Genomic DNA, 12,163 nt, shown 5'->3' with positions numbered 1-12,163 from the left:
CAGCCTTCCATGAATAAAGGCACAATACCCCACACTCCTAGGATGACATTCTGTAAGAACAAATTAAAAGAATAATAAATACCTCCAGTAATTTTCAACACATAATACTTTGAGGCCAGTCTAAGAAAAATCAATATATATATTATTTGCTTTGCTGTAAATACCTTGAAATGATGGACACAAATTTGCTTCAGCACAATAGTGATTAAATTGCAATTCAGTTCCATGTGAATTGGTTGTTGCCTTCTGAGTTAATACAAAGAATTTTAAGAACAATAGTTAAATGCATTTAAAAATATAAAATAAGTATGGCATATTAGACTACATGACTTCACTAAAAAATCTTTGGATTGTAAAATCACCATTTAACTCATTATTTGAAATCTGGTAACAAACTCATTGCAAAAAAGCATGTTCCACATTGAATTAAATCATCATCCCAGAGAATACAGAGTGTGCATCTCTAAGGCATATGTATGCTCCACAACAGACTAAATATTTTAGAAACCACTAAATGTCAAGCATATGAGGGTGTTAACACATTAATGTTTTCATTAAAAAAGATCCTTTTCTCCATTATATTATGCATTATAGAATAGAGATCTGTCAAATGAAATTACTAAACGTGGTTCAAACTAGGCCTCATAACACTTGCATCATAATTGAGGGCAAATAACCTTTAAAATGAAAGACAAATGATAAAATTATAAAGGCATTTATTTTGCATAAATGTAAAGTTAATAGTCTTTTCCTGGTTACATATTTTATTATTAATTTATATATGTCAGTTTATTAGGTCCTTAACATTGTTGTAGGTCAGTTTTAATTTTGCAATTTATTTTGCCATAATAAATATTATGAAAGTATTTAATCATGTAAAAAAAAAGACAATATCATGAAAATCATTCAGTGTCACTGGAAACATTCTAGCATCTAGACCACATTGTGCTGTTAGTGCCTGCTTTGAAGGAAACATTTATGGTTTAGAATTTTGTGTGTCTGAAACACATATTCAGCTATCAGCCTCTCAGAACTCATTTCCAAGGACTTTCTCAAGGTCAACACTCATTGTTACCTTGGTGTGCAGAACAAGTCTTAGAACACAGGTTCTAGATATGGTACATGCTTTGGTCTTTCTTTGCTTTAAAGACAATATTAACATTGGACACCAAAGTTTTTGGCTTTTAAGTTTTACCCATTAAACTTCTATAAACACTGAAATGCATTCAAATACATCTGCTCCAGGAGTCCTGTGTTAGCATCAACAATAAAATAGAAAAATCCATCTATTGATTAAATATAATAATTTTAATGCCATGATCTCTAACAAATTAGAAAATGTCTGCAGAACATAAATTTAATTATAGACCAAAGTCACATAGAAAAATATCAATTTATAGATGGAAAAATATATTTTATTTTTTTAACTTTCCTTGACTCATGTTTACATACCAACGACCAATGGATTAGGGATAGTAAATGTTACCATCCACCATTAGAATAATTTAATTGGACAGAGTAGAATTTCTTCCTCTGAGCTAATTTTACCTTCAATTATTACCTCCACCTTTTCTTGGTATATTATTTGACGGGAATGAAACCTGGCCTCACTCATTCCAATTCAGATCACTGATAAAGGGACTGAGGATTCTTGGGGACAGAGTGTTCTTTATAGTTCATGTCAACCCACATTGAAATGGCTGGATAAACTACAAGAGTTTGAAATATTTATTATTTTCCTTTCATTTTACTACCTTGTCCTACCCAGGACTTAATATTAAAATTAAGGGCCACATGAATGTTAACCACACATTTGCAGGCACTAGAAATTACTCTTACAGATGTCCGCAAAAACATCTAAATTACTTATCTTTCAATTTTGTTTACAACCCATTTCTCAAACTCATTTAAAGTGTTTGGCTTTGTGTTATAGTGGTAATTTCTAAAACAGTTAAAATGCCTTATGACTTAAACATAATTAGGTAGTCACACCTATCTTTGAAAGTGAGATTTCTTAATAGGTAGATTAAATTGACAGATAAAAATATGAACAAGTGTAATTGCATGCAAATAAAAACATGTACAAGAATGAAAGGAAACATAGGTCAGTCTGGCCTATGGTGTTTGTCAATTACCCTGTTGATTTGGTGGGTTTACAAATAATCACATATCTAAGCTCTCCAACAAAAGAAAAAGAAAAGCATACATAAATGAATATATAGAGATGTATTATGTTATATTGACTGTCTCTCTGAAATAGGAAAGTATCAAACAACTGTAATCTTACATCAGAATAGCACAAAACTATCCTATTTACTGGTGATGGTTTCTCACCTAAAACTCATATTTGGGGAAAAAAAGTGCAATTTCCACATTCTTGGGCTCCAACAAAATTAAACTGAAAACAGAGACTCTTATGAAGCGGGGATGTGGAAATCAGGGGTATCAGGTCTTAAGGCTTCCTAAGCATTTCTAATATTCACAGCAAAAGAGACTAATGTGAAGAACTTGTTTTTTTTGGGATATCAGTCATCGTAAAAATATTTCTGAAGACTGCCGTGCATGGAACGGTGTGGAGAACAATGGTTTCTAGTGTGTTATTTGTTTCTGTTTGACTTATTTTCTGTGATGTCATATCATGGCACATAAAATAATGTTTAACCTTATTGATATTTAATTTTTTTCCAAAAGGGAAAATGGCAATTTGCTAAGTTGTTTCTGTATATTAGTTATAGGTGATCTTGGATTTTTATAAACAGTTTACAAATGTTCCAAAGCTCTTACAACAAAGTATTTCTCAGTTTCACAAATTAACTTACAACTAAAAAGAAATAAAATAACACAAACTACTGTGGAAAAAGAAATAAGTTCACATTTACCTTTCAGCACACTAAAACTAAATGATATCAATTTTTATAAAAATAACTATAAATAATCTATTCAATGAATCTACTTACTAACAGAAATTAGAAAAAAAAATTGCTGGCAAATCTTCAACAAGGACTCCGTGGTTATGAAGTCATATCATACTTGTAATAGAGCTCATCTGTAGGATCTAAACAACTGAAAAAGGTTGTACAAAGTACAGTATGGCCTCTTCAGGGCAGCTGCTAACAGATAGAGCTATGCTGCGGCAGGAATGGTCTCAAACTTCACTCTGGTCATTGAGTTTGCTCAAATTCTGAAATAGAAGAGAGAGAAAAATGCATGTGCTACTGACCAGTCAAAGAATAGTAGTACCTGAAGTGAGCTGTCCAGCCAAGCTAAGAAAACAGCCTATGAGGCATCGAGTAGAGCAGTTTGAAGCTCCCAGTACAAGATCAGAGTGCTGACTTTGAAATCAGCTCCACCACTTAAAAATGGTGTCACTTCCCTGGGCCTCAGTCTCCTCATTTCTAACACTGGGTTAAAGAATAGTATCTACCACATAAGGTTGCAGCAAATTTAGTGAATTAATATTGGTAAAGCTCTTAGTATATTCCTAGAACATAACAAGCACTCAATATACATTAGGGTATAATAATAATAGTAATAGTATTAATGTTAATATTTTGTAAATACATATAGTTCTGATCGAACATAGCAGGACAACTCTGAGAGGCCCAACTGCTGTTCCAGGGTATGGAGAAAGGTAACACAATTTAAAGTCAAAGAAAAAAATCACAGGATATCAAAACTCTAGAGTCAGCTGTAAAACTAACAATAAAGCCCCGTGTTTGGGAGACAACTGACACTTCAGATCATGTGAGTACCAGGCTTCGTAAATACTATTTCCAAAGACGGCGACAGAAGTCAAAGGCATTAGAGTAGAAAAAAAGCTATAATGCTATAATATTCAGAGTGTTTGTATTTGACAAAGGTGTATTCAAATGCCCAAAATAGTGGATCCTGGAAGAAGCTTTTATAAGCACGCAGTTTACACTTAATAGGTGATCATCAAATCCTCTGTGCCATGATGCTGTTGGAAGACCCAAATTATTAAACAATGTGCTAGAGGACTCTAGGTGGGGTTTAATATATTTTAGATACCAGTTGGGTAGCAGGCTAATATTTTTTTTTAATTTGTTTATTTTTAGAGAGGGAAGGGAGGGAGATAGAGAGAGAGAGAGGGAGATAGAGAGAGAGAGAGAGAGAGACATCAATGTGCGGTTGCTGGGGGTTTTGGCCTGCAACCCAGGAATGTACCCTGGCTGGGAATCGAACCTGGGACACTTTGGTTCCCAGCCCGCGCTCAATCCACTGAGCTACGCCAGCCAGGTTTTTTTTTTTTTTTTAAAGATTTTATTTATTTATTTTTTAGAGAGGGAGAAAGAGAGAGAGAACACCAATGTGCAGTTGCTGGGGGCCGTGGCCTGCAACTCAGGCATGTGCCCTGACTGGGATTGAACCTGCAACACCCTGGTTTGAAGCCAATGCTCAATCCACTGAGCTACGCCAGTCAGGGCAGCAGGCTAATATTTTTTAAAAAACCCTTGATTTTACATCCTAATCTTTCTTATAATTGTCGCAGGCCAACTTACTTGTCTCACTTTATTTGAATGGATGTTACTTAATGCAGCAGATACCGATTTAAAAAAAAATGGTTTCTCTGAGTCTAGATTTCCACAGTACTTCATTGCTTTTACCAAGGAAGCTGCAAGAAAGCACAAGTAACATAAAGACTACATTGCAGCAAAAAAAATCACGTTCAATTGTTCACGGATTAATGTTAGCCAAGGACATTTCCTTTCTTACCTGTACAATGGGCTAAAAATACATCCACATTCTTGCTCTTACAGTCCATGTAAACCTGGAAGAATTAAAATAGTACCCCACAATTAGTGCAGGATTACCAACACAAAGGGATACAACCGGCTTCAGAATCAAGAATTTCTGCTAAAAAGCGCCAATGTCTATGATGTCAGACCACCAGAGGGCGGCATTGCCTCACAGTCGGGAGTATGCTGGAAAGCTGAGTGTCTTAGCAAAGATGAATGGAGCAGGGCATTTTATCTTTTTATACAAATAAGATTTTTCCTTTTTATTGAATTTATTGTGGATACACTGGTTAAAAAAAATTTATACAGGTTTCACAATTCTAGAACACATCATCTGTACACTGTACTTGTATTATGTGTTCACCACCCCAAGTCAAGTCTCCATCCATCACCGTTTATCCCCCACACCCTCCTCCACCTCCCCACCCAACCTTTCCCCAGAAATCAGAAGTACACTGTTGTCTGTGTCCATTTGTTTCGTTTATATTTTATATCTCCCTCCCCACCCCACTCCCCCACACCACACACACACTACCAGCAGCTGTCAGCCTACTCTCTATGAGCCTGTCACTATTTTGCTTTAGTTCATTTTGTTTATTTTGCTGCTTACATTTTCCACTTCATTTACTAAAAATAAAAGAATTACCTCTCCTTCTATATAAGAAATATATAAAATTATTCTCAGTTTTATTTTATTTAAAGTCAAGGACCCATTTGTGAAAGTGATGAAAACAACTAAACTTCAATATTTTTACAATTTGTGCATATTCATGGACTCTGGAAATCCCATCCACGAATGGTAAGTTGAGAACCTCACTGTACTTGAAGTTTGATTGCCTGACTTTCAATTTTAAAGGTCCATCCAGAGATCCTAAATAATTTGGTTGCCATACTGTAAGGTCTTGCCTCATTCAAGCCCAAGAAAATCTCAAATAAGAACAACTTATCGAAGGCTCTGACCTTAAATTAACCCAGACCAAAGTCACCCCATAAAACACAGTGCAAGTAAAGGTAGAGGTTTTAGTGACTGTAAGATAGAGTTTCTTATAAAACAGGGATGTATTTTACCATTAAAATGTCAAATCCTGCATTTAAACACATTCTAATATTACGCATGAAACATCTAAAACTTTCCCGTATATTCTTCTAGCAGTAATCAGTTCTATGCTGGAAGAATCGTAGAACAGGAGACGTTTCTCTTGGAGAGTGAGTAAACAAGCAAACAAATAAATAATACATGGACTGAGGCCTGGCCTCTGAAGAAATGGCTCCTGTGTGTGAAACGTAAAATGATCAGTTCAAGGTGACCTGTCCGTGTTTGCCTTTTCCTTAAGCTCAGGAAAGCACAAGCACATGGCTACGGGCAGTTTGTGGGGGTGATAAACATAATCTCCAGTTCACTGACCTCTCCGGTGTCTCAAGCACAAAAATAAACAGAAGTCACTCCATTTCCTTCAACCTCTCACTGCTAGGAGAATGTTCCTTATACTAAAGTGACTAAGAAAATAATCCAGGCAGTGTTATTGAAAAGGAAGGCATGCATGGCCAAGGAGACTCTGTGGGTCTTTACTCTGGACCCTCTTTCAGGGTGGTTGCAGCTAAGACATGATGTCAGTTGCCATGATATTATTTGCATCTTAAGAAATGACTTTTGCACAATAAGAACAAAGATTAGAAGCTAACATTACTGAGTATTTACTAACTTCTCCAAACTTTATGTTCTTTTTATGGGACATATCATTTCTAAGTTACGCTTCCCAACAGCTTAATAAAGTGGGTATTTCTACTCCCAGTTTATAGAAAAATGGATACCTGAGCCCACAGCCCATAACTAATTATATAGCTAACATCTGGACCCAGGGTCTGACTGTCTTTAAAAAGCTATGTTTTTAATATCCATCATAATTTCCTATAACCATGATGAAATATATCAAATAGTAATAAGGAAATTAAAAAGGGCAAACTGATATAAAATTGCTGATTTTATAAATATAGACAAAAACACTAGGCCAAGGGAAATGCAGTTTTCTTCCAATTTAAAAATAAAATGCATTTGTTAATTATTCCATCATTTTATCAGAAGGTATTTTAACTATTAGGGTGACTTCTTAAAAAGCTTTTTTTCAACATGCCCAATTTGTAGATTATTTGAATTCCTTTAAATTTTCAACCTTAGATTATAAACTCAGTGGGAATAGGTAACCATTTCCTCCTCCTTACTAATTCTGCAGTGATTTGCAATATCTAGAGAGGACAGCTAGTAAATATTAGAGCACATTCAGAAACAAATTTATAATATATGAAAAAATATGCATACTTGCTTTTTTCCAGTAAAAGAACACTCCTAGCCCTGGCCAGGTGGCTCAGCTGGTTGGAGCATGGTCCTGTACACCAAAAGGTTGTGGGTTCAATTCCCGGTCAAGGTATAAACCTAGGTTGCAGGTTCAATCCCCAGTCAGGTGTATATGAGGGCAACTGATTGATGTTTCTCTCTCATATCGATATTTCTCTCTCTCTCTCCCTTCCTTTTTCTCTAAAATCAATAAATATATCCTCGGGTGAGGATTAAAAAAATCATAGTCTAGTGTTTCTCAAAATATGATCCTTGGACCGCATGCCTCAGAATTATCTATGACTGCTTAAAATGCAGATTCCTGGGCCAGAACCAGGATGCAGATAATTGCATTTTAAATGAGCACTTCATAGGATTCTTATGCACAGAAATTTAACAACACTCGTCTAACCTTGACAACAGAGAGAAAATAAAAATGCTGAGCCTAAGAAGCCCTCCAATAAAGAGGGATTATCTATGTAGAGTCCAAGTTTAGATGCAAGAAAAGTATTCATGTGGAACCCTTTGCCAAATCCTATAAAGATTTTAAAGTGAACAAGATGATGAAGGTTGATTACATGGGGAAAGGATGGCTCACCAAAAATGGCTACCAAATTTAAGGGCTAGGACATTTAAAACTAAATCCATCATATTACATAATTTATTTTCTGAATATCTGCTAATGCTGACACAAAATCAGCCCTCAGTTTTACAAAATGAACAACCTGAGATGCAGGCAGGTGAGCCCATCTCCCCAACATCTCACAGCTAGCCTGGCGTTGTTGAGACCCCACTCTCAGACTGTCACACGCTGAGCGGCTTACCTCCACATAATCTACCTTGTGCTCACAGAGAGGCCACACCAAAGTTGACCTCTGTACTAACTATCTCAAGTTTGAAAGGCTGGACATTTTAAACTTAAAGTACAAATAACAGAGACATGGCTATGAACCACCACAAGGAAGTCAAAATCTGCAACCTGGGAACTTCTAAAGACTACTGATCTTCACCATTTAAAAGTCCATGTCCAATTTCAACTCTGGCCACGTTGAGGAAATAATACACGACTATCCTATCCACCACAAATAGAGAAACAGCAGGACGCAAACATACAAACAACCGTTTTCAAACAACGACAACAGACAGCACAGGACTGAAGAGAAAGACAACAAATGAGGCGAGCTCGCTGATCATCCTGGCTTTCTGTGCTAACGCAACTCTGGGCCCCTGCAGCGGGGTGCGGGGGCACCCTCGAGGGGAAAACAAAGTGCTTCACTAAGCTGAGCAGACAGAATGGGAGTCCCGGAAGAACTGGTGGGTGTCATTTGTGAGAGTAATGGAAAGGAAGAAGCTATGCAGAGAGAGAGCTCCAGAAATGCTCATAGGTTTTAACTAAGTTTTTTGCTCCAGGCAAATCCACACTTAGCGGATATGGCATGAGGCCAGGGTAGGAGAACCCCGCCGGAGCAAATGCCCGAAGACAAGGTGAGCTGAGCTGGGTGCAGCAGAAGCTGGTGGAGGACCGAGAACAGCTGAGAGACGGGTGTTGCCTCCTCCTCAAGACCCTGCCCCCAAATTCAGGTGTTAGAGAACAAATGGAAATAAGAAGGAGGGGACATTTCTTGTTGACTCAGTACTTAACCAAGAGAGAAAAATATTCCAGAAGTGTCTGGAGTTTTTCTTGAATTGGCAAAATTAGGTGTTTTTTCATGGAAATGGGAGCTTGTGAGCTTTGTCAGTTTGAGCGAAATAAAACTGTTATTTTTGCATACCGGGATGCGGAGACTCTGCGGTGACAGTGACGGGGTAGAGAAGTAAGCACCGTCGTTCCGGAGAATAGAGAAAACCCTGCAGCAGGCACTGGTTCAGGGACCACCAACGACACTGGGTCAAACTCTAGGAGGGAACAGTGTGAGCTAGGACATCCTGCCACCACCAAGGCTGCTTGGTTATCACGGAAGGGACTTCCTTCCTTCCTAGAAGCCTGAAGCTGGCTGACATGACCCTCACCGAGACAGGGCGAGTGACAGCAGGACTAAAATCAAGGCTTTTAGAACCCTCACTCAGCACTTTGAGTTACAACTACAATTTAACATGTAAAAAAGGAAAAAACAGAGTACATCAGAAATGTTCCAGCAGAAAGTGAATTGTCATAAAGAAGAAGATGGTGACTCTTAAGCAGGACAATGAGAAAAATGTGGTGGTGAATCAACAACTTGCCTTAGGCATTAGAATGAATAATTATTTTTTTAATCTTTTTTTAAAAGATTTATTTATTTATTTTTAGAGAGGGAAGGGAGGGAGAAAGAGAGAGAGAGAAACATCAGTGTGCGGTTGCTGAGGGCCGTGGCCTGCAACCCAGGCATGTACCCTGACTGGGAATCAAACCTGTGACACTTTGGTTCGCAGCCCGCGCTCAATCCACTGAGCTATGCCAACCAGGGCAGAATGAATAATTATTTCATGACTATCCTTGAACAGTTTACTGCTTTCACATAAATGACTTTAAATTATAATGAAGATACTTTACTTAGACACATCAAGAACAAATCTTGGCTGTAAAGCTGATTATAGGCTCAACGTGCAGCATCCCCACCATTCAACAAAGTCCTTGAAACAGCCACAGATTTCTCAGACACTGGGTAGAATGCTGGAGGGACATGATAGACAAGACACAGGCCCTGCCATCTGAAACCCTTGGCCAGTTTGCACAGGAGTGATGTGACCAGACATCTAGTTACAGAACGGCAAAGAGAGGCGCGCTCTTCCCGCTACCAGGGCGCACTGACTGAACGCTGTCCTTGGTCTGCCTAGCTGTGTGCCTGTCTGTGTGAGAGGCTGGACCAGCTGTTCTCAGAGGCTCTTTTCAGTTCTTTTTCTTTTTTTTTTATTGAACTGCAAATCCTGTTTTCGCAAGGCTGCTGTTTCTACCACTATGGAAATGATGGTCATGTATATAGCAAATTCAAAGACAGGACTACAGGACCCAAGAGGAGGAAAAGATTAGCTGTAAAGGGGCACAGTTCTCCTCCAAGCCAAGTATCTTTGCTAATGAGCAAGTAGGTTAAAAAAAGAAAAAGAAAAAGATAAAGAAAGAAAAGCAAGCAAGAAGGCACCGGCTAGGATAATGGGATGTGTGAGTGAGGTTCTTCAACAGATGTGCCTGCGGTGAGCTCAGTAGATAGGTCTCAGCACTTTTCACCGGAACATTTCTCACGCCAAGTGCTGCTCCCTGGACAATCCAACAGCTGCAGTCTCCCTTTTTGAGGAAGAAGGAGGCCAGTAGGTCTCTCCCTGGGTAAAGCAGGACATTTGTTGTCCTTTGCCCCTGGGCCATCTTCTCCCCAGGCGACAGGTGAAGCCCAACTTCATGAGCTACTGAGGTGGCATCAGGATGATGCTAGTGAGATAAGAAACCCCCTTCTTTCTGAAGTGTTTTCAGATGGACCCTCCTTGGCCTGGGTCTGGGGGTAAAATTGTCTAAGCACCACTGTGACCTGCTTGTCCCGTGTGAGAGTATTTCAGTGCCATTCCCGAAACACCCCTGAACCATCCCTCCCCTGCATTTGCAGGGAAATCCCATGTGGCTTAACTTTCTGTCCGAGGTAGGGTTTCAGAGGGCCCTGCAGATGAAACTCCAAGGTCAGCAGCAGCGTTCTCACAGTGAAGCAGTGATCTCCTGTTTGAGCAGAGCTGCCTGGCACATGGGATCCCCACTACATCTTGAGTCTATGTTCTCTTCTCTCTATCTCATGTAAATATTCCCACCTAAGCCCCCCACAAACACACACATACCTAGAAGCTTGATGGGATCTGAAAATAAATGCATGGTGGTGGAAGGCAAAGGACATATCTATGTCCTTTGGAGAGAAGGGGTGAGGTGAGTATTGAAACAAGAAGGGCAAAGATTCCGGAGCTGAGAGAGGAGATGGTGAAACCCTGTTACTGAAGGGGAGGGAAAGAATCAGTCCAAACGCAAGCTGTGTAAATACCTCGACAAGCATGGAAACTCCAGATGAGTCGAAAAAGGTCAATCCACTGCAATCCAGGATCAAAGAACACTCCTCATTTGAGTGGGGCTGTGACACCTCTTCTGTAGGAGGAACACAGGCTTGAGTTAAGGAGAGTTCTCGGAGCGTTCTGCTGCTGATTTTGTTGAAAAGTGGAATGATTACAGTGGCCTTATGTTTGACAAGACTAGTGCCATACACTTTTGAATCTTTACATTTTCAATTAATTACTAATTATGTCTGAACTCTGATTTTTCAAATGTTATGTCAGGCCATTATTACATAACTCAGAGAAGATGGGCTAGGTTAAGCACCAGTGTCATTTCAAACACACACAACCCAAACCCCAGCAAGGTCACATAATTTTGAAAGAAATATCTGGCAGTCAGCGCTAAACCAACTAGAACCAAGGCCTCGGATGCCCTGCATCGTACTCCTCCACAGCTATATAACACAGTTTCCTTCACGGGCATGTGCACAGGCAGGGCCCTGTCTTGTGGGGCCTGGAGCTTATACAGCTTTGCAGCCATACTTTTCAGGAGAATATTCATTGCTGAAGCCTGTCTCTGGGCCTCGGAAGGGGTCTGAAGGAGGGGCCCTGAGAATTGCTTCATTAGATTTGTGGTAAATCTGCCTCTAAAAGCACCTATTGGGAAAAATAAATTTCACTGAGGAGTTCAGGACCTCTTTTCCACTGATGTCCTAAGGGCCACACTTCTTCGTGTGAAATGACATGTGTCTGAAGCAACTACAGGCCACGTCTGAGGTCCCTCTAAGGAGAGGTGAGGCTCTCAGAGCAGTGCCGGTAGGCTGAGCTTTTCTCACTGTCAGAAGACAAAGTCCATCAAATAAACTCCAATTGGTTAATTCCTATGACATTATCTAAACAATAAATTCTTTTTTTTAAATATTTTATTTCTTTATTTTTAGAGAGGGAAGGGAGGGAGAGAGAGAGAGAGAGAGAGAGAGAGAGAGAGAAACATCAATGTGCGGTTGCTGGGGGTTATGGCCTGCAACCCAGGAATGTATCCTGGCTGGGAATCGAACCTGGGACACTTTGGTTC

The 12,163-nt window shown here is 39.2% G+C and overlaps 1 protein-coding gene across 3 annotated transcripts in view; it reads right to left on the bottom strand.

Moving 5' to 3' along the window:
• Positions 1-699: 699 nt before the first annotated feature.
• Positions 700-12,163, bottom strand: part of SLC26A7 (solute carrier family 26 member 7) — a 94,349-nt gene continuing 82,885 nt past the window's right edge. For all 3 annotated transcript variants that reach the window (XM_045861530.1, XM_045861528.1, XM_045861529.1), the window contains 4 exons: positions 11,082-11,182; positions 4,735-4,789; positions 4,521-4,633; positions 700-3,181 (listed from right to left, as the gene is read on the bottom strand). In XM_045861530.1, coding sequence (XP_045717486.1) covers positions 3,146-3,181; positions 4,521-4,633; positions 4,735-4,789; positions 11,082-11,182 — 305 coding nt within the window. In that variant the 3' untranslated portion in view covers positions 700-3,145. The remainder of the gene's footprint in view (positions 3,182-4,520; positions 4,634-4,734; positions 4,790-11,081; positions 11,183-12,163) is intronic.

Source organism: Phyllostomus hastatus, unplaced genomic scaffold, assembly GCF_019186645.2.
Source record: "Phyllostomus hastatus isolate PE091 unplaced genomic scaffold, TTU_PhHast_1.1 phas_scaffold_21, whole genome shotgun sequence".
NCBI lineage: Eukaryota > Metazoa > Chordata > Mammalia > Chiroptera > Phyllostomidae > Phyllostomus > Phyllostomus hastatus.
The sequence above is the reverse complement of the archived record's forward strand: the minus strand, read 5'-3'. Positions and strand labels throughout refer to the sequence as shown.